General features: G+C 39.6%; 3 protein-coding genes across 6 annotated transcripts; 2 read left to right on the top strand and 1 right to left on the bottom strand.

Annotated features, from left to right (window-relative positions):
• Positions 1 to 420: 420 nt before the first annotated feature.
• On the top strand, positions 421 to 4,684 carry fam185a (family with sequence similarity 185 member A). Its single transcript, XM_012817693.3, has 8 exons — positions 421 to 1,094; positions 1,188 to 1,297; positions 2,191 to 2,283; positions 2,461 to 2,599; positions 2,690 to 2,731; positions 2,971 to 3,066; positions 3,893 to 4,027; positions 4,301 to 4,684. The coding sequence occupies exons 1-8, from the start codon at positions 680 to 682 to the stop codon at positions 4,411 to 4,413; spliced, it is 1,143 nt and encodes a 380-aa protein (XP_012673147.2). The 5' UTR covers positions 421 to 679; the 3' UTR covers positions 4,414 to 4,684.
• On the bottom strand, positions 4,524 to 11,720 carry fbxl13 (F-box and leucine-rich repeat protein 13). 3 transcript variants are annotated; one of them, XM_031565226.1, is made up of 21 exons: positions 11,636 to 11,720; positions 10,212 to 10,315; positions 9,913 to 10,018; positions 9,743 to 9,807; positions 9,162 to 9,316; positions 8,826 to 8,935; positions 8,611 to 8,727; positions 8,308 to 8,403; positions 8,063 to 8,198; positions 7,911 to 7,963; positions 7,727 to 7,827; positions 7,447 to 7,576; positions 7,261 to 7,359; positions 6,893 to 7,013; positions 6,452 to 6,614; positions 6,233 to 6,349; positions 6,019 to 6,145; positions 5,808 to 5,891; positions 5,522 to 5,656; positions 5,256 to 5,419; positions 4,524 to 5,052 (listed from the first exon to the last, which is right to left on the bottom strand). In XM_031565226.1, the coding sequence occupies exons 3-21, from the start codon at positions 9,946 to 9,948 to the stop codon at positions 4,881 to 4,883; spliced, it is 2,181 nt and encodes a 726-aa protein (XP_031421086.1). In that variant the 5' UTR covers positions 9,949 to 10,018; positions 10,212 to 10,315; positions 11,636 to 11,720; the 3' UTR covers positions 4,524 to 4,880. The 3 variants fall into 3 exon arrangements, with proteins under 3 accessions (XP_031421086.1, XP_031421084.1, XP_031421085.1); XM_031565224.2 differs by lacking the exon at positions 11,636 to 11,720 and adding an exon at positions 10,428 to 10,780; XM_031565225.1 differs by lacking the exon at positions 10,212 to 10,315 and having other exon boundaries at positions 11,636 to 11,702.
• armc10 (armadillo repeat containing 10) lies at positions 10,840 to 15,436 on the top strand. 2 transcript variants are annotated; one of them, XM_031565241.1, is made up of 6 exons: positions 10,840 to 11,278; positions 11,682 to 11,824; positions 11,951 to 12,085; positions 12,200 to 12,376; positions 13,020 to 13,091; positions 13,987 to 15,436. In XM_031565241.1, the coding sequence occupies exons 1-6, from the start codon at positions 10,999 to 11,001 to the stop codon at positions 14,236 to 14,238; spliced, it is 1,059 nt and encodes a 352-aa protein (XP_031421101.1). In that variant the 5' UTR covers positions 10,840 to 10,998; the 3' UTR covers positions 14,239 to 15,436. The 2 variants fall into 2 exon arrangements, with proteins under 2 accessions (XP_031421101.1, XP_012673145.1); XM_012817691.2 differs by having other exon boundaries at positions 11,679 to 11,824.
• The last annotated feature ends 905 nt before the right edge of the window (positions 15,437 to 16,341 follow it).

Raw genomic sequence — 16,341 nt, 5'->3', positions numbered from 1 at the left:
CCTCTGAAAGATGCTCAAAATGTGCAGTAACCTTAATAATAATCTTTCAAGGACAAAACGTAAACAGGTATAAAATGAATAGCCCACCACCTGCATTATGATGAACAAGTGATGAACAGATCAGACCAGAAAGAGCATATAACCGCCAGATGGCGAACGTGCTCCATTTCTCTCGCACGGAAGGCAGGTTGCACTTTGGTTATTGTGGTTTTAAATGCACTCGTCGATTTTATAAAACAGCACAGGAGAAATGCATGAAAGGCGGGTGCCACTTAATGCCATTTCGTGCACATAATATGGAACGTTATTCCATAGCCTATGATTTCGTGGGTTTAAAGGTATTAGTGCACAGGCCTACATACAACTGTATTGCTACGACGATGACAATGGAGAATCACAAAAACCTGCGTAACTTCATTTCCCACAATACATTGCAAAGCTCATGTTGAGTACGCGAGTTGTGCTTAGAAGGCATGTATGGCAATGTCACTTATGTAGCTACATGACAACGAGAAGTAGCCTAAGTCGATGCAGGAGTGTCATGTGGAAGAGTTTGTTTGTCTTTTGTTGACTGACGCTGATATCTAACAGACCGTTCAATAGCATGCCCGCAGAAATAACAATATCATGCCATTAAGTTAACTTCATAAGAGCTAGCCACACGTCACCTCAGCTAGTCATGTATTCGGCTGCATTGAGCACTCGGGTATGCCTCGGAGCACTACGCATGGGAAACAAAGAATATTTTCATTTCGGCTTTGCATTACCTTCCACAGCTGCCCGTATTTTGTCAACCGCGCCGCTTCTTCTGAAAGATCTTGACAAACCATTGAAACAGTGGACGTTTGAAGTCAGCCCTTTTAGCAAAGTTAACGTGAAGCTTCGATGTGACTTGTCTGTGCGTCCCTTGGATCCTCATGATTTTCCTGAAGCTGACCGGGCATTTATCTCGGTCCATGGCACAAATGTGGACCATGAGTTTAACCTGGATAATTTGCATGTTCATTATAGTGATCAAAACAAAGAACTACTCATTCACGGTGATAAAGTGACCAGCAATGTAACTGTTGAACTAACTACGCCAATTAAAAGCGGTGAGTGCACATTCAATTAATCTTGAAAGAATAGCAGTTCATGTTACCTGTCTACATTTCGGATGATTTGACAGATGACCGTTTTTGCTGTAGACCTCTTCATCACAACTAGTGGAGAAGGAAATGTGAACATCCAGAAGATGGAAAGTGATGTTTGCAAAGTACAGACAGAGAGAGGAAACTGCATCTTGACATCTCTAAGGGTGTGTTTGCCCTCTATAAATATAATTTAAAATTGATATTCGTTATTCTTTTTTTATTATTATGTGGTCTAAAGCAGTGGTTCTCAACAGGGGGGTGGGACCCACAAGGGGCCCTCAGGGAGCTGCAAGGGTGGCCTTGAGGTGATAGGACATTATTTAAAACAATAATATCAAGTGAAATAGGCTACACAAACATTTGTATGGAGAGCGTCTTAAATATTCTCTCAAACTCATTTCTATTTAGAATTACATTACAATTAGTCATGAAACATTTGGCGTTCATATTTTGTGTTTAAGTGAATTGTGGGACCTATCAACATTCAAACTCTGACACATATGTAAGTATTGATAAATGAGGCCCATTACAGAATGCTTCAATCATAAAAGCAGGAAACCAAGGTAATAAATAACTAACATAAATAATCCAACAAAGTTAATATTATACAACAATAGCCTTGTGGATGTATGGGAATGGGCAAAAGGAAATGAAAGATTCCACTTGTGATATTTCGGCAAAAGTTGTTTTTGAATGTTGTTATGAGGTCAAATAGAATAAGCTTGTCTAACTGCCTTGGACTTCGGAGTGTGTGCAGACGGAGTCACAACGATGACAGGCAGACAGGTTATCACGTCTTCTGTAGGGAAGCCTGGAATATTCAGGGGGCCTTGGGAGTGAAAAGGTTGAGAATCACTGGTCTAGAGTTTAGGATCCAGTAGGGGTGTAGCGTAATGCAATGATATGCCCTTATTCACTGTGTGTCCACGTAATGTCAGTTCAACATGAATGATGGATGAGTAGGCTAGTGAATTTTGAAATGAAAAGACGAGATATTTTGAGGAGTCTATCTGTGCATTTTGTCCAGGTCATGTTCAGCCTTTGACCTCTGTTTCAGAGTCACCAAGTGAAGGTGCTGTCAGCAGGGGGAAACATCACAGGTTTTGGCACCATCCATGGCAATGTGGATGTCTGTGCAAAAGAAGGCAGTGTACTGTCATTTTTATTTCTGTTACATTGGTATAATTTATATAATTTAAAATAAATAAATACACAGACAATCAAATAACATATTCATAGGAATTCCTTGACTATAAGACTGAAATATATGTGTCTATCTTAACTGTGATTTCCATTACTAATGATCTTTTTACTGTTCATATCCTAGGAGGTGGACATTAAAAAGATCCAAGGGTCCTTCATGAATGTCTCAACAGAACGAGGTCAGCTGAAGGTCAAAGCTATCTATGCAGAGTCCTCCAAAGTGTCATCTTCATCAGGGGAAATTCAGTTGGGGCATATCCATGGTATGTGTTCTTGGACTGTTGGACAAAATGAATTGGCTATGATTTGTGTTTTTTCCTGCTTAAACTGTTCAGTTCCTCTTTTTTGAACAGGTGAGGCCAACGTACAGAGCGAAATGGGAAATGTGAGAGTCGGTATGTCAAATATCGGTGTTAATTGTTTCTTGGCTTAAATGCACTTGAAGCCCTGTTACAGTATGAAATTATTACTTGCATAAAATGACACAGTTATATTTAACCACACACACTCCAGAAAACAAAATGTATGTTCAAGGACCACACAGTGCTCTCTAGTGTCCAAGTACTATATTGGGAATCTGGAACAGGGTTTTAAATGGTGAGCTGGTGTGAATGTAAACATGCCTGTTTTCCAGATTCCTCAAGTGGTGCTTTGAAAATCTCGACTGCAAGTGGGAATATCGATACATATGTTGGAGATGTGGGATCGGCAGACCTCACAACTCTGCAAGGTATGCGACTAAACAGATTTTCAAATTCAAAGTCAAAGTAGCTTTATTGTCAATTTCTTTGCATGTCAGACATACAAAGGAATCGATAAAAACGTTTCCCACTCTCCCACGGTGAAACATATAAAGTGCACAGGCACAACAACAGATAAGATAAGACAAGACATTTCCTACATATAGATATACATATAGATATATAAAAAAACATACAGATACACGTACAGCAGCATAAGTTTTCTTTAAAGTGAGGTTATGATAGTGCAAAAAAGGCAATTTAGTAATGGCAGCAAAAAAGACATCCTGTAAGATGTATTTGTTACATTCCCAGTGCAGGTATAACAGTAAGTGGTTATGGTAAACGTAAGTGATAAAAGTGCAAGAGACAGTTTTGTTGCAGAGTCCTGAGTGATTTAAGGGGGGGGGGGGGGGGTTCAGCCTCATGTCAGACTGACGGATATGGCTGGGGGGAGTGAGGGGAGAGAATTTAGCTTTCTGACAGCTTGGTGTATGAAGCTATCTCTGAGTCTGGTGGTGCGGCAATGGAGGCTCCTATACCTTCTTCCAGAGGGTAGGAGGCTGAACAGACTGTGTGCGGGGTGGCTGGTGTCACTCGCAATCGAGGTAGCTTTCCGGGTGAGGCGGGTGGTGTATATGTCTTTCAAGGAAGGGAGTGGGAGTGGGGCACCAATGATCTTACCAGCTGTGTTCACTATGCGTTGCAGTGCTTTCCTGCTGTGTTCTGTACAGCTACTGCCCCACACAGTGATAATGAATGTTTTTCTAATTTGTTAATATGCCTAAGAGCACATCTTCCTCCTCACCCCTACAGGCTCTGTGTCAGTGCGGGTTCCTGCCTCTATGAAAGCAGGAGTTCAGTTGTCTGGAGCTTCTGTAGAGATCAGTCCAGAGATAAAGCTGCATGCGGCTCAACACGACTGCTCAGACAGCGGTACAACTGTCAGCGGTGAGTCAAGTATGAAAGCTAATGGCCTGACATCACACAAGGCCAATGTGTATAGAGGTTACACACAAGTAATGTCTAGAGGCTTCGATGTAAATTGCCAGGCTAACCATTTGGTCCATCATTTGTTCAACGAGAGGCCACTCGTTGTTATAGTTAATAAGTGCAAATGTGGTGATGTGTGATTAGTATCCAGCATGTTTTGGGAAATAATACAGAAAGCTTAAAATGCTTTATGAATCGCATGAAGTGTTGAAAGTATACTTTCTCTGACAGGTTATCTGAATGGCCCATCGGCCGGGGATCAATGGATTAAAGTCAAGGCCGACGAAGGGACCATCAGCCTGAGAGCTCAGAGTTGGTTTGAGTCTCTGAGGCTTGGGAAGTAAATATGTCCACCCCTACACTGGTCTCTGCCAGATGCACTGTACAAGGCTTATTTTATTATGTTTTTTTTTTACATTTCATTTACAAGTCATCAAAAATGTAATACAAATTGTGCAGAAACCGTATGCTTCATTTAATGTAAAAATATACATATTCCACTGTATTTATGTTGCTGCTGTAAGTACTATGTATATCACAAATGTGTAAGAACATGAAGGGGTAGCACTCCTAAGAGCAGAAGTCCGACACAATAAAGAAATGCTATTGCTACTATTGATATTTTGCTAACCTTTTTAAAGGGTTTCATAACGACTCTGAATCATGAGGCTTACAGGACCCATTACATGCAACAATGTCAGTTCCTGGACCATTCTGGCACATAATGATGATTCCCACGAAAGTTTGTCCACAGTGTGCACTACAGTTATTGGCTAAATACACTTCTCACATAGCACGTCTGTGTTGGCAGTCATGTAGGCAGACTGCTGCTGTTACGACCACTGTCATCATATTCCAATGGAGTGCCCTGCTTCTCTGGCCTCTTCTTTAGCTGCAGGTTATCATAGCCATACCAGTAGGGAGCGTCATCTCTGCTGTGTTCCCAGTGTTTTAGGCCAGGCTGAAGGCGCAATGCTGCCTGCCTGTAGGGTCACCACAGTGTTTACATGTACTGCTTGGAAAAGAGTGAGTGTACACACAAATACAAACAAGTACCTGAAGACACAGAGTACGTGTAGGTGGAGCATTCATTTCCAAAACAGAATGACATTGTCACACAGAAACAATTGAAAAGGGAATTAGAATTGCTGTAAAGATTTCCAGTGAGAACAGACTACATACTTACTTGGAGATTCCCCTACAGTACAGCATGGTGAGGGAGTGGAAGTGTTGGCGGCCCTTGAGCAGGATGCGAGAGGCACGGTCAGTGAGGAGAACACAACCGCTGACATCCAGCTCTTTAAGGCAGGGTCCAGAGCCTGTCAGGTACTTCATGGCTGAGTCCGTCATCTGGTTTTACAGACATGTTTTAATTCATCATGATGCCATCATAGATATTAGCACTAAAACTTTCACTGTGAGGTGAATGCACTGCATTCAAACCAGGCATACTTTTGGACAGCCTGCCATGATGAGTCGGGACACAGTCTTGCAGTAGAAGGATACCGATTTGATAGACAGGTCTGAGAGCGCCACACAGTGAGATATATCAAAGTCCTCTAGACGTTTGGCCCGCCTACAGAACATCTGACGCACCAAGAGGATGGGTGGGCAGAAACAGACTACAAGCTCAGCACTTACAGACATCTCACAACACTAACTGAAATGAATCCAACAAGATAGACTGTTTCATGATAAACAAATAATGGGTATTAGATTTTAAAAGAATTAAAATCACCTCAATGCCCATATCTGTTATGCAAAGACATTCAGATATATTGAGCTTCTTTAAATATTGAATTCCTCCGGCTGCTGTTAGTCCCTATGAGGCAATGGATTTAGATAGCTGTAAAGATACAGATATATTGATAGCAATGTATGTCATGAATAGATTTGTAAGGTATGGCACATATATCACTGCTTCTACAACGTCACAAAAGGCAGCTTACTTTATCCTGGATCTGACAGCCAGTTATGTCCAAACAGAGAAGACAGTTGGCGTTACTGAAGTACTCAATGGCCGTGTCTGTTAGGGACTCACAATATGCCAGATTCAGGGTACGGAGCACGCTGCATCTGTGAAGAGATGGACACAACGCAAACATTATTTATATTGAATGTGTACACCGGGTATGTGTGTGAATGCTGAGAGACATTGTGTACCTCTGTACAATTTTCAGGACCACACCGTCATTGACATGGCAGTTGCTAAGATCGAACTCTCGGATCTTGCAAGCAGATGGACCATCAGTTAAGTAACGCAGGCCAACATCACTGACCCTAGATGGCACAGAAAGAGAGACACAGGCCCGATGTTCAGAAATAGTCTGCCTGTACACCAAAGGGTTTTTTCAGTGAGAACAACTATCAGTATTATCCTACCTTACACTGTCTGAGATGTCAAGGTGAGTAAGATTCTTCAGAAGTGCTATGCATTTCAGACAGGCATCAGTCATCTTTGAACAGTCAGCAGCATGCAAATGACTTAGTTTGGGAGAACTCTTGCAAACAGCCTTCCAGCCGATATCTGTAATATGGTTGTTGCCTGTATAGAATGAGATAATTCATACATTTTGAATGAAACATCTTTTGCACATTAAAAAGAGCATATATTTTAAGTATGTATGTATAATGATTGATAAAGATGTCAGTTTCTAAACCTAGCTAATCTGGTCTCAACATCTGTAATATCAAGATTCAATGCTAATATTTCAGATTCTATATAAACCTAAGATTTTTTTCACATCGTAAAATACACACAGAGCAATGACAGAATTTGCCTGTGGCCCAAAACGGTATACTGCAAAGATATGATACAATGACCTTGTATTCTTAATTTTTTGAGAGACGCCACTTCAGCGATGGTTTTGAATGCAGTGTCAGTGAGATGGGGGGACTCCAGGACAGAAATTGTAACCAGAGAGTGACATTTAGCGGTCAGCACCTGTCAATGTATTATTACACAGAGATGATTCAATGTGTGGACAACAGTGTATTAACAACTATAAACTGACTTAAAACAGATTGAATTTTAGCACAACAATTTAACACGATTTTTCAGGACACTTAAATGTGTTTTTTGTTTACTTCTTTAACCTCATTTATGCTCTTATTTTACACAAACAAACACCTTTTAGAGCATAGTTTGAAAACAGTATGCATGATACTCATGATGTTCTTAAAATACCTACCTGTAAGCACTTGTCTGTAAATGTGGGCATGTTGTCGAATACAATGTGCTGTAACAGACTGCATCCAGCAGCAATGTGTCCGAACCCATCTACTGTTATCTAGAGCAGCAGAATTAAGGGTGGAACTTTGACATACAAGAAATATCTGTTGTGAAAAAAGGTATTAAATGCTGTGACTATACTGACCTGAGTGCAGCCAGAGAGATCTATGTGAACAAGCCCATGGCAGCCTCTCTCTGTAGCCAAAAACTGCAGACCTTTATCTGTAAACTTTCTACAGTGGGCCAGACTCAAGTACTGCAGATTCATACAGCATCTTTAGGGCATAGTAATGAAGAAATGAGGGTAGAGAGAAGAGAAAAGAAGGTTGGATTACATATACATAAGTTTGAACCACAAAAACATATTAGAGTAACACCACTATGTTAGTAAACTGAACCAAAATATTTAAAGATGTAGCCATTACCTTGCAAGGATTTTCAGAGTTCGATTTGTCACGTAGGTGTATGACAAATTCAGATAGAGTAGGGACTGACAACTCTCGGCTATTATTCGAACAGTCTCATCCTGATAAAAAGCAAACAAGGTATTTGGTAAGTTCTCATGTTTGTTTTCATTTTTTGCTGAATTGGATTTTTAGTACTACTGACATTGATGTTGGTGCATTCACTCAGATTGAGCTCCTGAAGATTTCTGCATTCACCTAATGGTTTATGAAACACAGCATAAAAATGCAGCTTTTTTCTGCTTTAGGTCTTGTCTTGTTTTAGTTTTTTATGTAAGTCAGAGAGAAAAAACTCACTTATACATCTAAAGGTGGGCCACTGCAGAGACACACAACCACGCAGATTCAAGTGGACCACAAAAGGACGATACGCCTGCAGAATCTTCTCTACATCATGGCTTTGAATCCAGTGGTTTTCTCCTGAAAAATTGATCTTACAAGAGCAAAGATTATATACATAAAATAGAAAAACTACAAGAATACAATAAAGATGTTTGTTACCAGCGTTGTAAAATGTGTCACATTTTCACATTCACTCTAACCTTATCCCAGAGACTGCAGGTTTGAGTTATAGCCATCCATGTGTCACACACCTCAGCACATCTCAGCAGGTCCCCTGACTCTAAATACTGAAAGATCTAAGATCAAACGCACCCAGCCTCATTCAAAACAAGAATAAATTACAATTTCAAAACATCCATTTCAGTGTATCAAGAAAAACAGTATATTCTCAAGGTAGTTACTTAAGTATATACTGACGGCGAACAAGGTTTTTCAAATGATCTCAATGGTAGTACGATGAAATTAAGATCTAGCAACAATACTGACTGAGAACCTTGCTATACCTTCATAGACAACTTGCTCGGCAACATTGAAATAATGTCTTTTTTCTCAGTGGTGTCGATCTGTTGGCTAGGCTTCTCATGTCTGATGGCATGACTTCTGAAGCCTATTTCCCACTTCTGCCCTTACAAAAGAAAAGCGGTTAGGATCGATAGCTCTTGGCAAGAACTAAGAAATACACCATTCTTTCAATTGTGAAAATATCTTCAAAAGGTACCTCAAAGTACTCCTTCGACCTCTTTGAGTCCTGCACCGCATATCGCCATGCAAAAAATATGTTCCTAATGTGCAATATTTCATACACTTTTTGGATTTTCTTAACAGCATCTGAATAAAACAGATAGTAAAACTGTACAATTCATCAATTGCAGAAATTGAGTGCATCATTGCTGTAATTTCACAGAAATAAATATCCTTCATAGACAACAAAAAACATAGACATGATATATAATACTGATATACAGAATTATACTTATAACCCTCTCTTTAGAAACTTGATATTTGAAAACAAATTTCTATGTGCACTGCGATGAAACAAATGAAAGCCACATACCCTTCTTTCTCTTCTTCTTACACTGGACCCACTTTATCCATATTCTGAAAGTATAATGCAGGACTTTCTTTGAATAGTGGCCCTGAGCAGCATCCATGTTCTGACGCAGGATGATCCTTTCTGTTTTCCTCTTCAGGATGTACCTTTTCCAGGCCCTGCCCACAAGTGGTCCTTTATTAATTCATGAGGAACTGAAGGCAAGCCACTACTAAAACAAAAGACTCTGCTCTCAAGCTGTAACACTGAGCTACACTCAGGTATTCATTTGATGAAATGGATCCCACTGGATCATATGCTGAAGTAACTATACAATACATTGACCAGGGCCAAAGGCAAATCAGTGACTCATTCTGGGTTAAACATGTGTAAGTTAATACTGATGACAACTTAAGTTTACATGTGGTATTAAGAGAAGCACTTGAGGTACAGTATTAGTGTGATAGTAAGACACTCTACCCCTAGTCTTAAGCCCTCTAAGTATTCCCAACAATCTAAAGTCCACAAACTAAAGGGTCACCCAAGTTGTGCAAAGGGCTTAGGCCTACCTAAATTGTTATGTTTCAAATATTAAAAGATCTTACATGAAGCACATCTTGAAAAGACTCTTGTGATAACAGTAACATGCCTCTTCAAAAAAAGGTGACATCTACAGAACCAAACAAACATTAATGGACAAATGTAAAAAGGTATACACTTCTTTTGGGCAATAATATGCTTTTGGAAAATTCAGAGGGTGAGCAAAGCATTATACCGTGTCACTGTCATCTGGGTCTATGAAAATATTCATTATATCAAGCACCACATTTTCATCAGATGGGTAAACGTCAACCTCCACATCATCATCAGCATAGGCATCCCTGTATCAAGAGAAGCCAATTATGATCTTCTAGTGTGTCTAGTGTTAGGCTACTATCTCAGCAGTTTCAGCAAATAAGATTTGTTTAAAAGGTTGACAAAGCACATCACTTGTATGATAGACAACTTTTTATGATAGACACTATGTTTGACACACAAAAATGTAATTTTGGCATTTAGTCTAACGTTACCCACCAGTTAACGTAAATGTCCCTGCTCTTCTGGATTGCTAAAAGCTTCTCCTCAATAAAATGCAAGGGGTTCTCGGGACACGAGGCCAGCAGGCCAGCTAAGAGAGCCTAAAAAATAAAATAATACAATTGCTTTAACTTAATCATCATCAACTAAATTTGTTAATCACACCATAGGTAGCTTCCCTCCCTATGGCTACCTATTTTTCTTTAACTTCACCTGAAAAATCCGAGGAAGGGAATTCTTCAGAATATATCTTCTCAGCGATGGGTCTGCGTTTTCCAGTGATGCCATATTTTCACTTAAGTTAATTTACAGCATTTTCTTTAGCATCCAATATAATTAAACAGGCTGTGGCATTTAAACAGATTTACGGGAAATGTGTTGTTTCCGATAACGGAGAACCTGTCAGGTCAGTGCATACACAACACAACACAACTAGCTTGATGTTACTAAGTAACCAAAACTGCGTTGGTCGATTAAAAAGTATTCAAGGAAATGAATTCATTGTCGTTAGAATCAGTGAATTCATAACCTCCTGATTGAAAAATGCAGAAGAGTGCACGTTGTTTGTATTATACTGGTTATGGCAGTATTAGTAATTATAAAACATAAATGTACGTCTCTCAACGCTATGTCTCTGAAGAATTTGTGAGACTATGTCAGCATTCCCATGGAAAGATTTTGGTTGGCCTGACGGGACTCGCAGACAGCATGGGGGAATGATCGGGAATGAGTCTTGGAGAACGTTGTCATAGAATATCTTCATGTTAATTAGACGATTTTCAGGATGGGAGATGGTTTTGTCGCACCCAAATTGGGTAATATGAAAGCAGTATTGGGAATACTTGCTGGAGCAGGTGCCTCTTATGGGTTATACAAACTGGTCCGCGGTATTGGAGGAAATGCAGAGAAGAAAAATAGAACGAAAAAGGTAGAAAGAAGTGGTCCAGATAACAGAGCGGCGGGAAATGTAATTCTGGAACCAGGGAGTTTGATGGCCAAGGTGTCCGGATTCAATGTGGTTGGAGTACCCAAGAATCCTTCTCAGGTCACCGCAGAGGCGTCAAGTAAGATGGGAAATTCTTGACTAGCTAGCAAACTTTAGCTGGCTAGCAACCTATTTTTGCATTCTTTGCTCAATAGAACGTTATTTAACTACGTTAGCTAGAATGACTGTGTCTGTTCACATAATGTGGCTAAATCTTGAACTAATTGTTATTGCTAAGTACACATTTTGTAGCTGGTTCAGTATATGACTGATCTTCCCAGCCAGCCACCTATCATAGCGTATTCTGAGCTAATGTCGTGGTTATGTATGCTATTATAAGAGTCGTTGTTGTCCGTTCCTAAATATAAGCCAAAGAAAGTTTACAATTGTAGGTTCACCCAACTGTCTAGGAACTGATCTGTATCTGTATGCTTACGATTCGTTGTGCTTCTTTTTGCAAAATGTTGTTCCTTTACCAGAAGACATCTTAACAAAGTCCCCAGGGTGTTTGGAGCCGCGGCACATAGGGATGCTCCTCTCCCTTCTACAGAGTAGTCCTAACGCTTCAGAGAGGTCTCAAGTACTTATTACATTGGGGAATAGCGCTGCTTTCACAGTGAATCAGGTAGAGTCACTTGCAATGTCTTGTTAGTGAAAACTAATGGCTGTGTGTATCCCTCAAAACTAAAGGACTTCTATAGTAAAGTTTACTTTATGTTCATTTCACACACGTTTTGCACTTTGCCACCAGGATCTCATCCGTGAATTTGGAGGCCTTTATGTTATTGCTGGATTCCTTACAGACACTTCAGCAGATGTTAGACTACAGACTTTAAATGCTTTGAATAACCTGAGCATGAACATAAGAAATCAAGAGCAGCTGAAGGTACAGCAGAACAGATGTCTGTATGATGTTTACCTTCAAACTGATTTCCAAGTCTTTCAAGGCCTTTTCTCTGTGTTAAGTTTTAACCCTGACGTATTTGTTTTTTTCATGTAGGTGTACATTCCTCAGGTTTTGGAGTTGATAGAAATTTCACCAGTCAACTCTGAGTTGCAGCTGGCAGCCCTGAGGTTGCTAACCAATATGTCGGTCACAGACAAACATCAGCACCTAATGAGGAACTCAGTCACCCTGTTCCTGTCACTGCTTGTAGTGAGCAATGAAGCTCTTCAGGTATTTGTGCATAGTTTAGGAAGCAACAACAATTAAATATACAAATTTTAAATCTTGATTTATCTTGATCTCTCTGGTATCTCTTGAACTCTGGTATTTTCTAACCCAGCTTTATTTTCCCATCTTTTTGGGTCCAGGTTTTTACGAGGGACAAAAATGACTGAGATCGGTCCAGTATTGACCTAGAACTCTATAACCAGCAACCGCAAAACGGCTATACAATGTAATCCTATTTGGCCGGCATCCGCATCAAAGTAAACCACTTGTTTTCGCCACTGGCATGTTATTGACAAGTGTCTTGACAACATGGAAAGGATCCCTACAGAGATAGACCTTTGTCTGTTAAACTCAGTAACTGTAAAGAAACTGTAGAAAATGATTGTTTCTACAGTCATTAGTTTACCTTTAAGGTTACAGTTATTGAGGTAAACAGCCAGTGGTGAAAGCATAGGATTACGTTGTAGAGCCGTCCTTGTAATACTCGACCGATTTTGATAATTTTTGTCTCTATAATACAAGTAACAATTTGGACCCAAAAAAAGATGGGAAAATCATGCCCAGGTAAAAAAAATACCGGAGCTCTCCTTTTAAATCTTGATTTTTCTTTATACATCTTGGTTTCTTCTGCTCTCATAACCCACAGCTTCAGGTTTTAAAGGTCCTGGTGAATATGTCCTCCAATCCAGATATGATTGAAGAAATTGTCCAAGCACAGGTAAAACTATATCTGAAGAATGGCTTAATGTATGGTTGACCTGATTGTGGTTTTGTATTTGATGAGAAAATGTAAAAAGTGTTTCCCCAAAAACCTCTGACACTATCTCACTGACACTTATCTTGAGGTAGGGAACTCAGAAAGTGTGATGTTGTACATATTTCAACTCTCTGTGCATGATACTATTTTACTTTCTTTGTGTTTTTCTCCAAAGTGAACACAACAACAGATTCAGGTGCCTTTTTTAAATGGGATAACTGTTGTAGGTCATAGTATCCCTTTTAAATATTATAATTCAAAAAGAAAACAGTTATAAAAAACTAAAGTACAATCACTTATTAATCAATAGACTTATTATCACTTGTGTCTGCTACAATAGCTGTAAAAGGCTGGCGACGACTGTCCTGGTGTCCTAGTCTATAAATAGATAAAGCTATAAGTAGAGTTCAAAATACATAGCAGTGTGTGTTGTTTAGATGTTGCCAAAGAGATACAGTGCCTGCTGAGATAGCGATCATACTTGGAGTAGTTGAAATAATGAATCTGCCCTATGAAAATGATTTGCAGTGTGAGCAAAAAGGGATATTGGGTACATTGTTTCTGTTCTATGAAAACTCACTCAACGTTGAATCCACCTGAAAAATGTTCATCGGGGGAATGTGTTAAGAAACTATTTTGATTTCTGTACAAATGTTTTCTGTTCTAAATGATTTGCTTAGTTATGGTAAGTCAAGTAGGCAGGCCTACAAATGACAGCTTCTGTGTCATGCTGTCATGTTCCATACTTTGCCCCAGAATTATTCAGTCAAAGAATTCTAATTTTTTATAAACTGGAATAGATGAATGAATTAGATATCTGTATTTTTCTACATGATCTCCTCTTGTTTGTTGTCAGGCTCCAGCTTCCTTGGTTCTTCTGTTCGATGGCTGTACCAATGTCTCTGTGCTCCTCCGTCTTCTGACATTTGTCGGAAACCTCATGGCCTGGACACCTTCCGCCCAGGTAGCACAGGCCCTGCGGTGGAGGCCGGACTCGCTATTCTGTGTGCTGCTAGACGATTCCTCCCAGTTGCATTACAGACTCCCGCAGCTACTCTCTCACCCTGACGGCGAAGTCAAGGCTCAGGTGGCTAGGATCTTCGCATAGCCTCCCAGCTGGGCTGTTACCTCACATATCCTCCCAGCAGCAATGTTCTTTTTGCTGTCACTGTTCCTATAACAAAATCACCCTTCTAAACGTCCTCTCTCATCCACAGTCCTCTTGGCGTTCTGGGCCATGTTTGCTAAGCAGCGTTAGCTCTGCAATGTCCACACAGTGTCTTCTTCTTGTCTTCTGAGCTCCCTATGGGCTTATGAAAGTCCTCACTGCCAAACCTATTTATAGAAAAGTGAATGTGTCAGTTGAGACATCAGGTGTTCCCTGCCATACACCAAAAAAATGACCTTTGACGGTTTTGGTACAGGGAATGGAGTTAGTTTTGTGGAGGTTTTTGTGAGACTTACATTTCATATTGCCTTTGGCATTTTAACTGCCACAGACAGTTTACAAAGGGAATGTTTTCAGGATTAGATGCATGCTTCAGCATGGAGAGTGAGTTTCTTACTGACTGGATTCTTCTCATTTGTTGTGTCTATGTTCAAGTGTTAATGGTCTGTAAATGCTGCACAGCAATTGAAGCTCCTTTTTAAGCAAAAGTCGGCAGGTAGGACAGCTCCAGAGTAGCTACCCTCTGAAGTTGACAGTTGATACACAGTTCAGGCTTAGACATTTGTGAAGTAAATGTTTTTACCAAAATAAGGAAACCACCATCAAACGCCTCAAAACTGCAACAAATAATTTGGTTGTCTGCTCAACCCTATTGCCTAACTCACCCCAACGGTGGCTTCATAAGTTATCAAGCTATCTTGGAAACTGGAAGAAGACATTCCAAGTAATCTGTTGTTCAGAACTAGTTTTACGTCAAAATAACTTGTCCAAAGAACAAATGCACAATTTTTCCCCTTAACAATAAAACACCTAATTATTTAAAATAAAACACAATTCCTATCCATATTTATTGCAATAAAAATATAGTGAGATAGAAGTATAGGAATATATATCCTTCTATATATGTTGTTCTTTCATTTGTTGCAACTTGTTAATAAGGATGCCAAATCTGATAAACCCAAGGGCTGCCATAACTTTTGGTAGGCCAGAGAAATGACATTTTGATTTGAAATATTTGTGTGAAGTAAAGAAAATATATTTAAATGGTATTATTTATTCTTAGTTACAGTGTTACTCATCTGCACATTTGAATGCTTAATATTTGTTTTAATCAAATAAACGTACAGATTTTACAAAATGTGAAGTGTGTCTGACATTCAGGCCTCGGCTCTCTTTGCTCACGGTTATGCCATGATACATTTTCTTACAAATTAGTTACCTTGTAATACATAACTATCAGCACTTATATCAATGGAAAAGAACATGCTCTGAAAAGGCATATGTAAAGTTGTGCCAATCAAACAAATCTTCCTTATAATGAATGATATTCAACCACTATTGATTTCTGATCAAGGAAGAGGAGAATGTTTAAGAACTTTACTAAATGATGCTGGTGCAGAGATTATGAATGCTAATGTTGTCTACCTGATTTCCATGGTATCCACTGACATTTCCTGTACTGAGTTAACTATTCCCTTTGAAGATGCAATTGAGAAAGCCTCTGTAGTGCACCCCGCTGTGTTAAAATACCAATATAGGTTAGGTTGGTGGGCATGAATGCTTGCATGTGGCAGTGAGAGGTTTGTGGCAAGTCCCCAACCAATAGCACATTTAACGTCTTTTCCTGTGTATAACTACAAATAAGTCACAGGACACATACTTTCAGCATACAGTGGTATAATAGTTAGAATAATTAGATTATCATGACCTGAGCCTAGACACGAGTTAAGACTCACGCTCAGTTGTAGAGCCCTGTGATGCAGATACTAGAATTGTATTGACTTGTGGAAATTTGTCCTGCGGTAATAAAATGACCCGTGGCCTTTGTCCAAACCTGCTACAGTACTCTTGGCCCATAGTGATTATCTCACAATCATTGCCCTCAACATAGTGGTTTTGTTTTGATTAGTAGCATTTTGAAGGCAGTAGTGAATGTTCCGTTTCTTTGGAACCTCTGTTCTTCTCCGGTTTCTTTGAAACATGTTTTCTCTGTTCTGTCATGAGCTATAAAACAACCTGCTGCTCACCCAGTAAAACCCCGTA

This window comes from Clupea harengus, chromosome 3, assembly GCF_900700415.2.
Source record: "Clupea harengus chromosome 3, Ch_v2.0.2, whole genome shotgun sequence".
Taxonomy (NCBI): domain Eukaryota; kingdom Metazoa; phylum Chordata; class Actinopteri; order Clupeiformes; family Clupeidae; genus Clupea; species Clupea harengus.
This window is presented reverse-complemented; position numbering and strand designations above follow the sequence as displayed.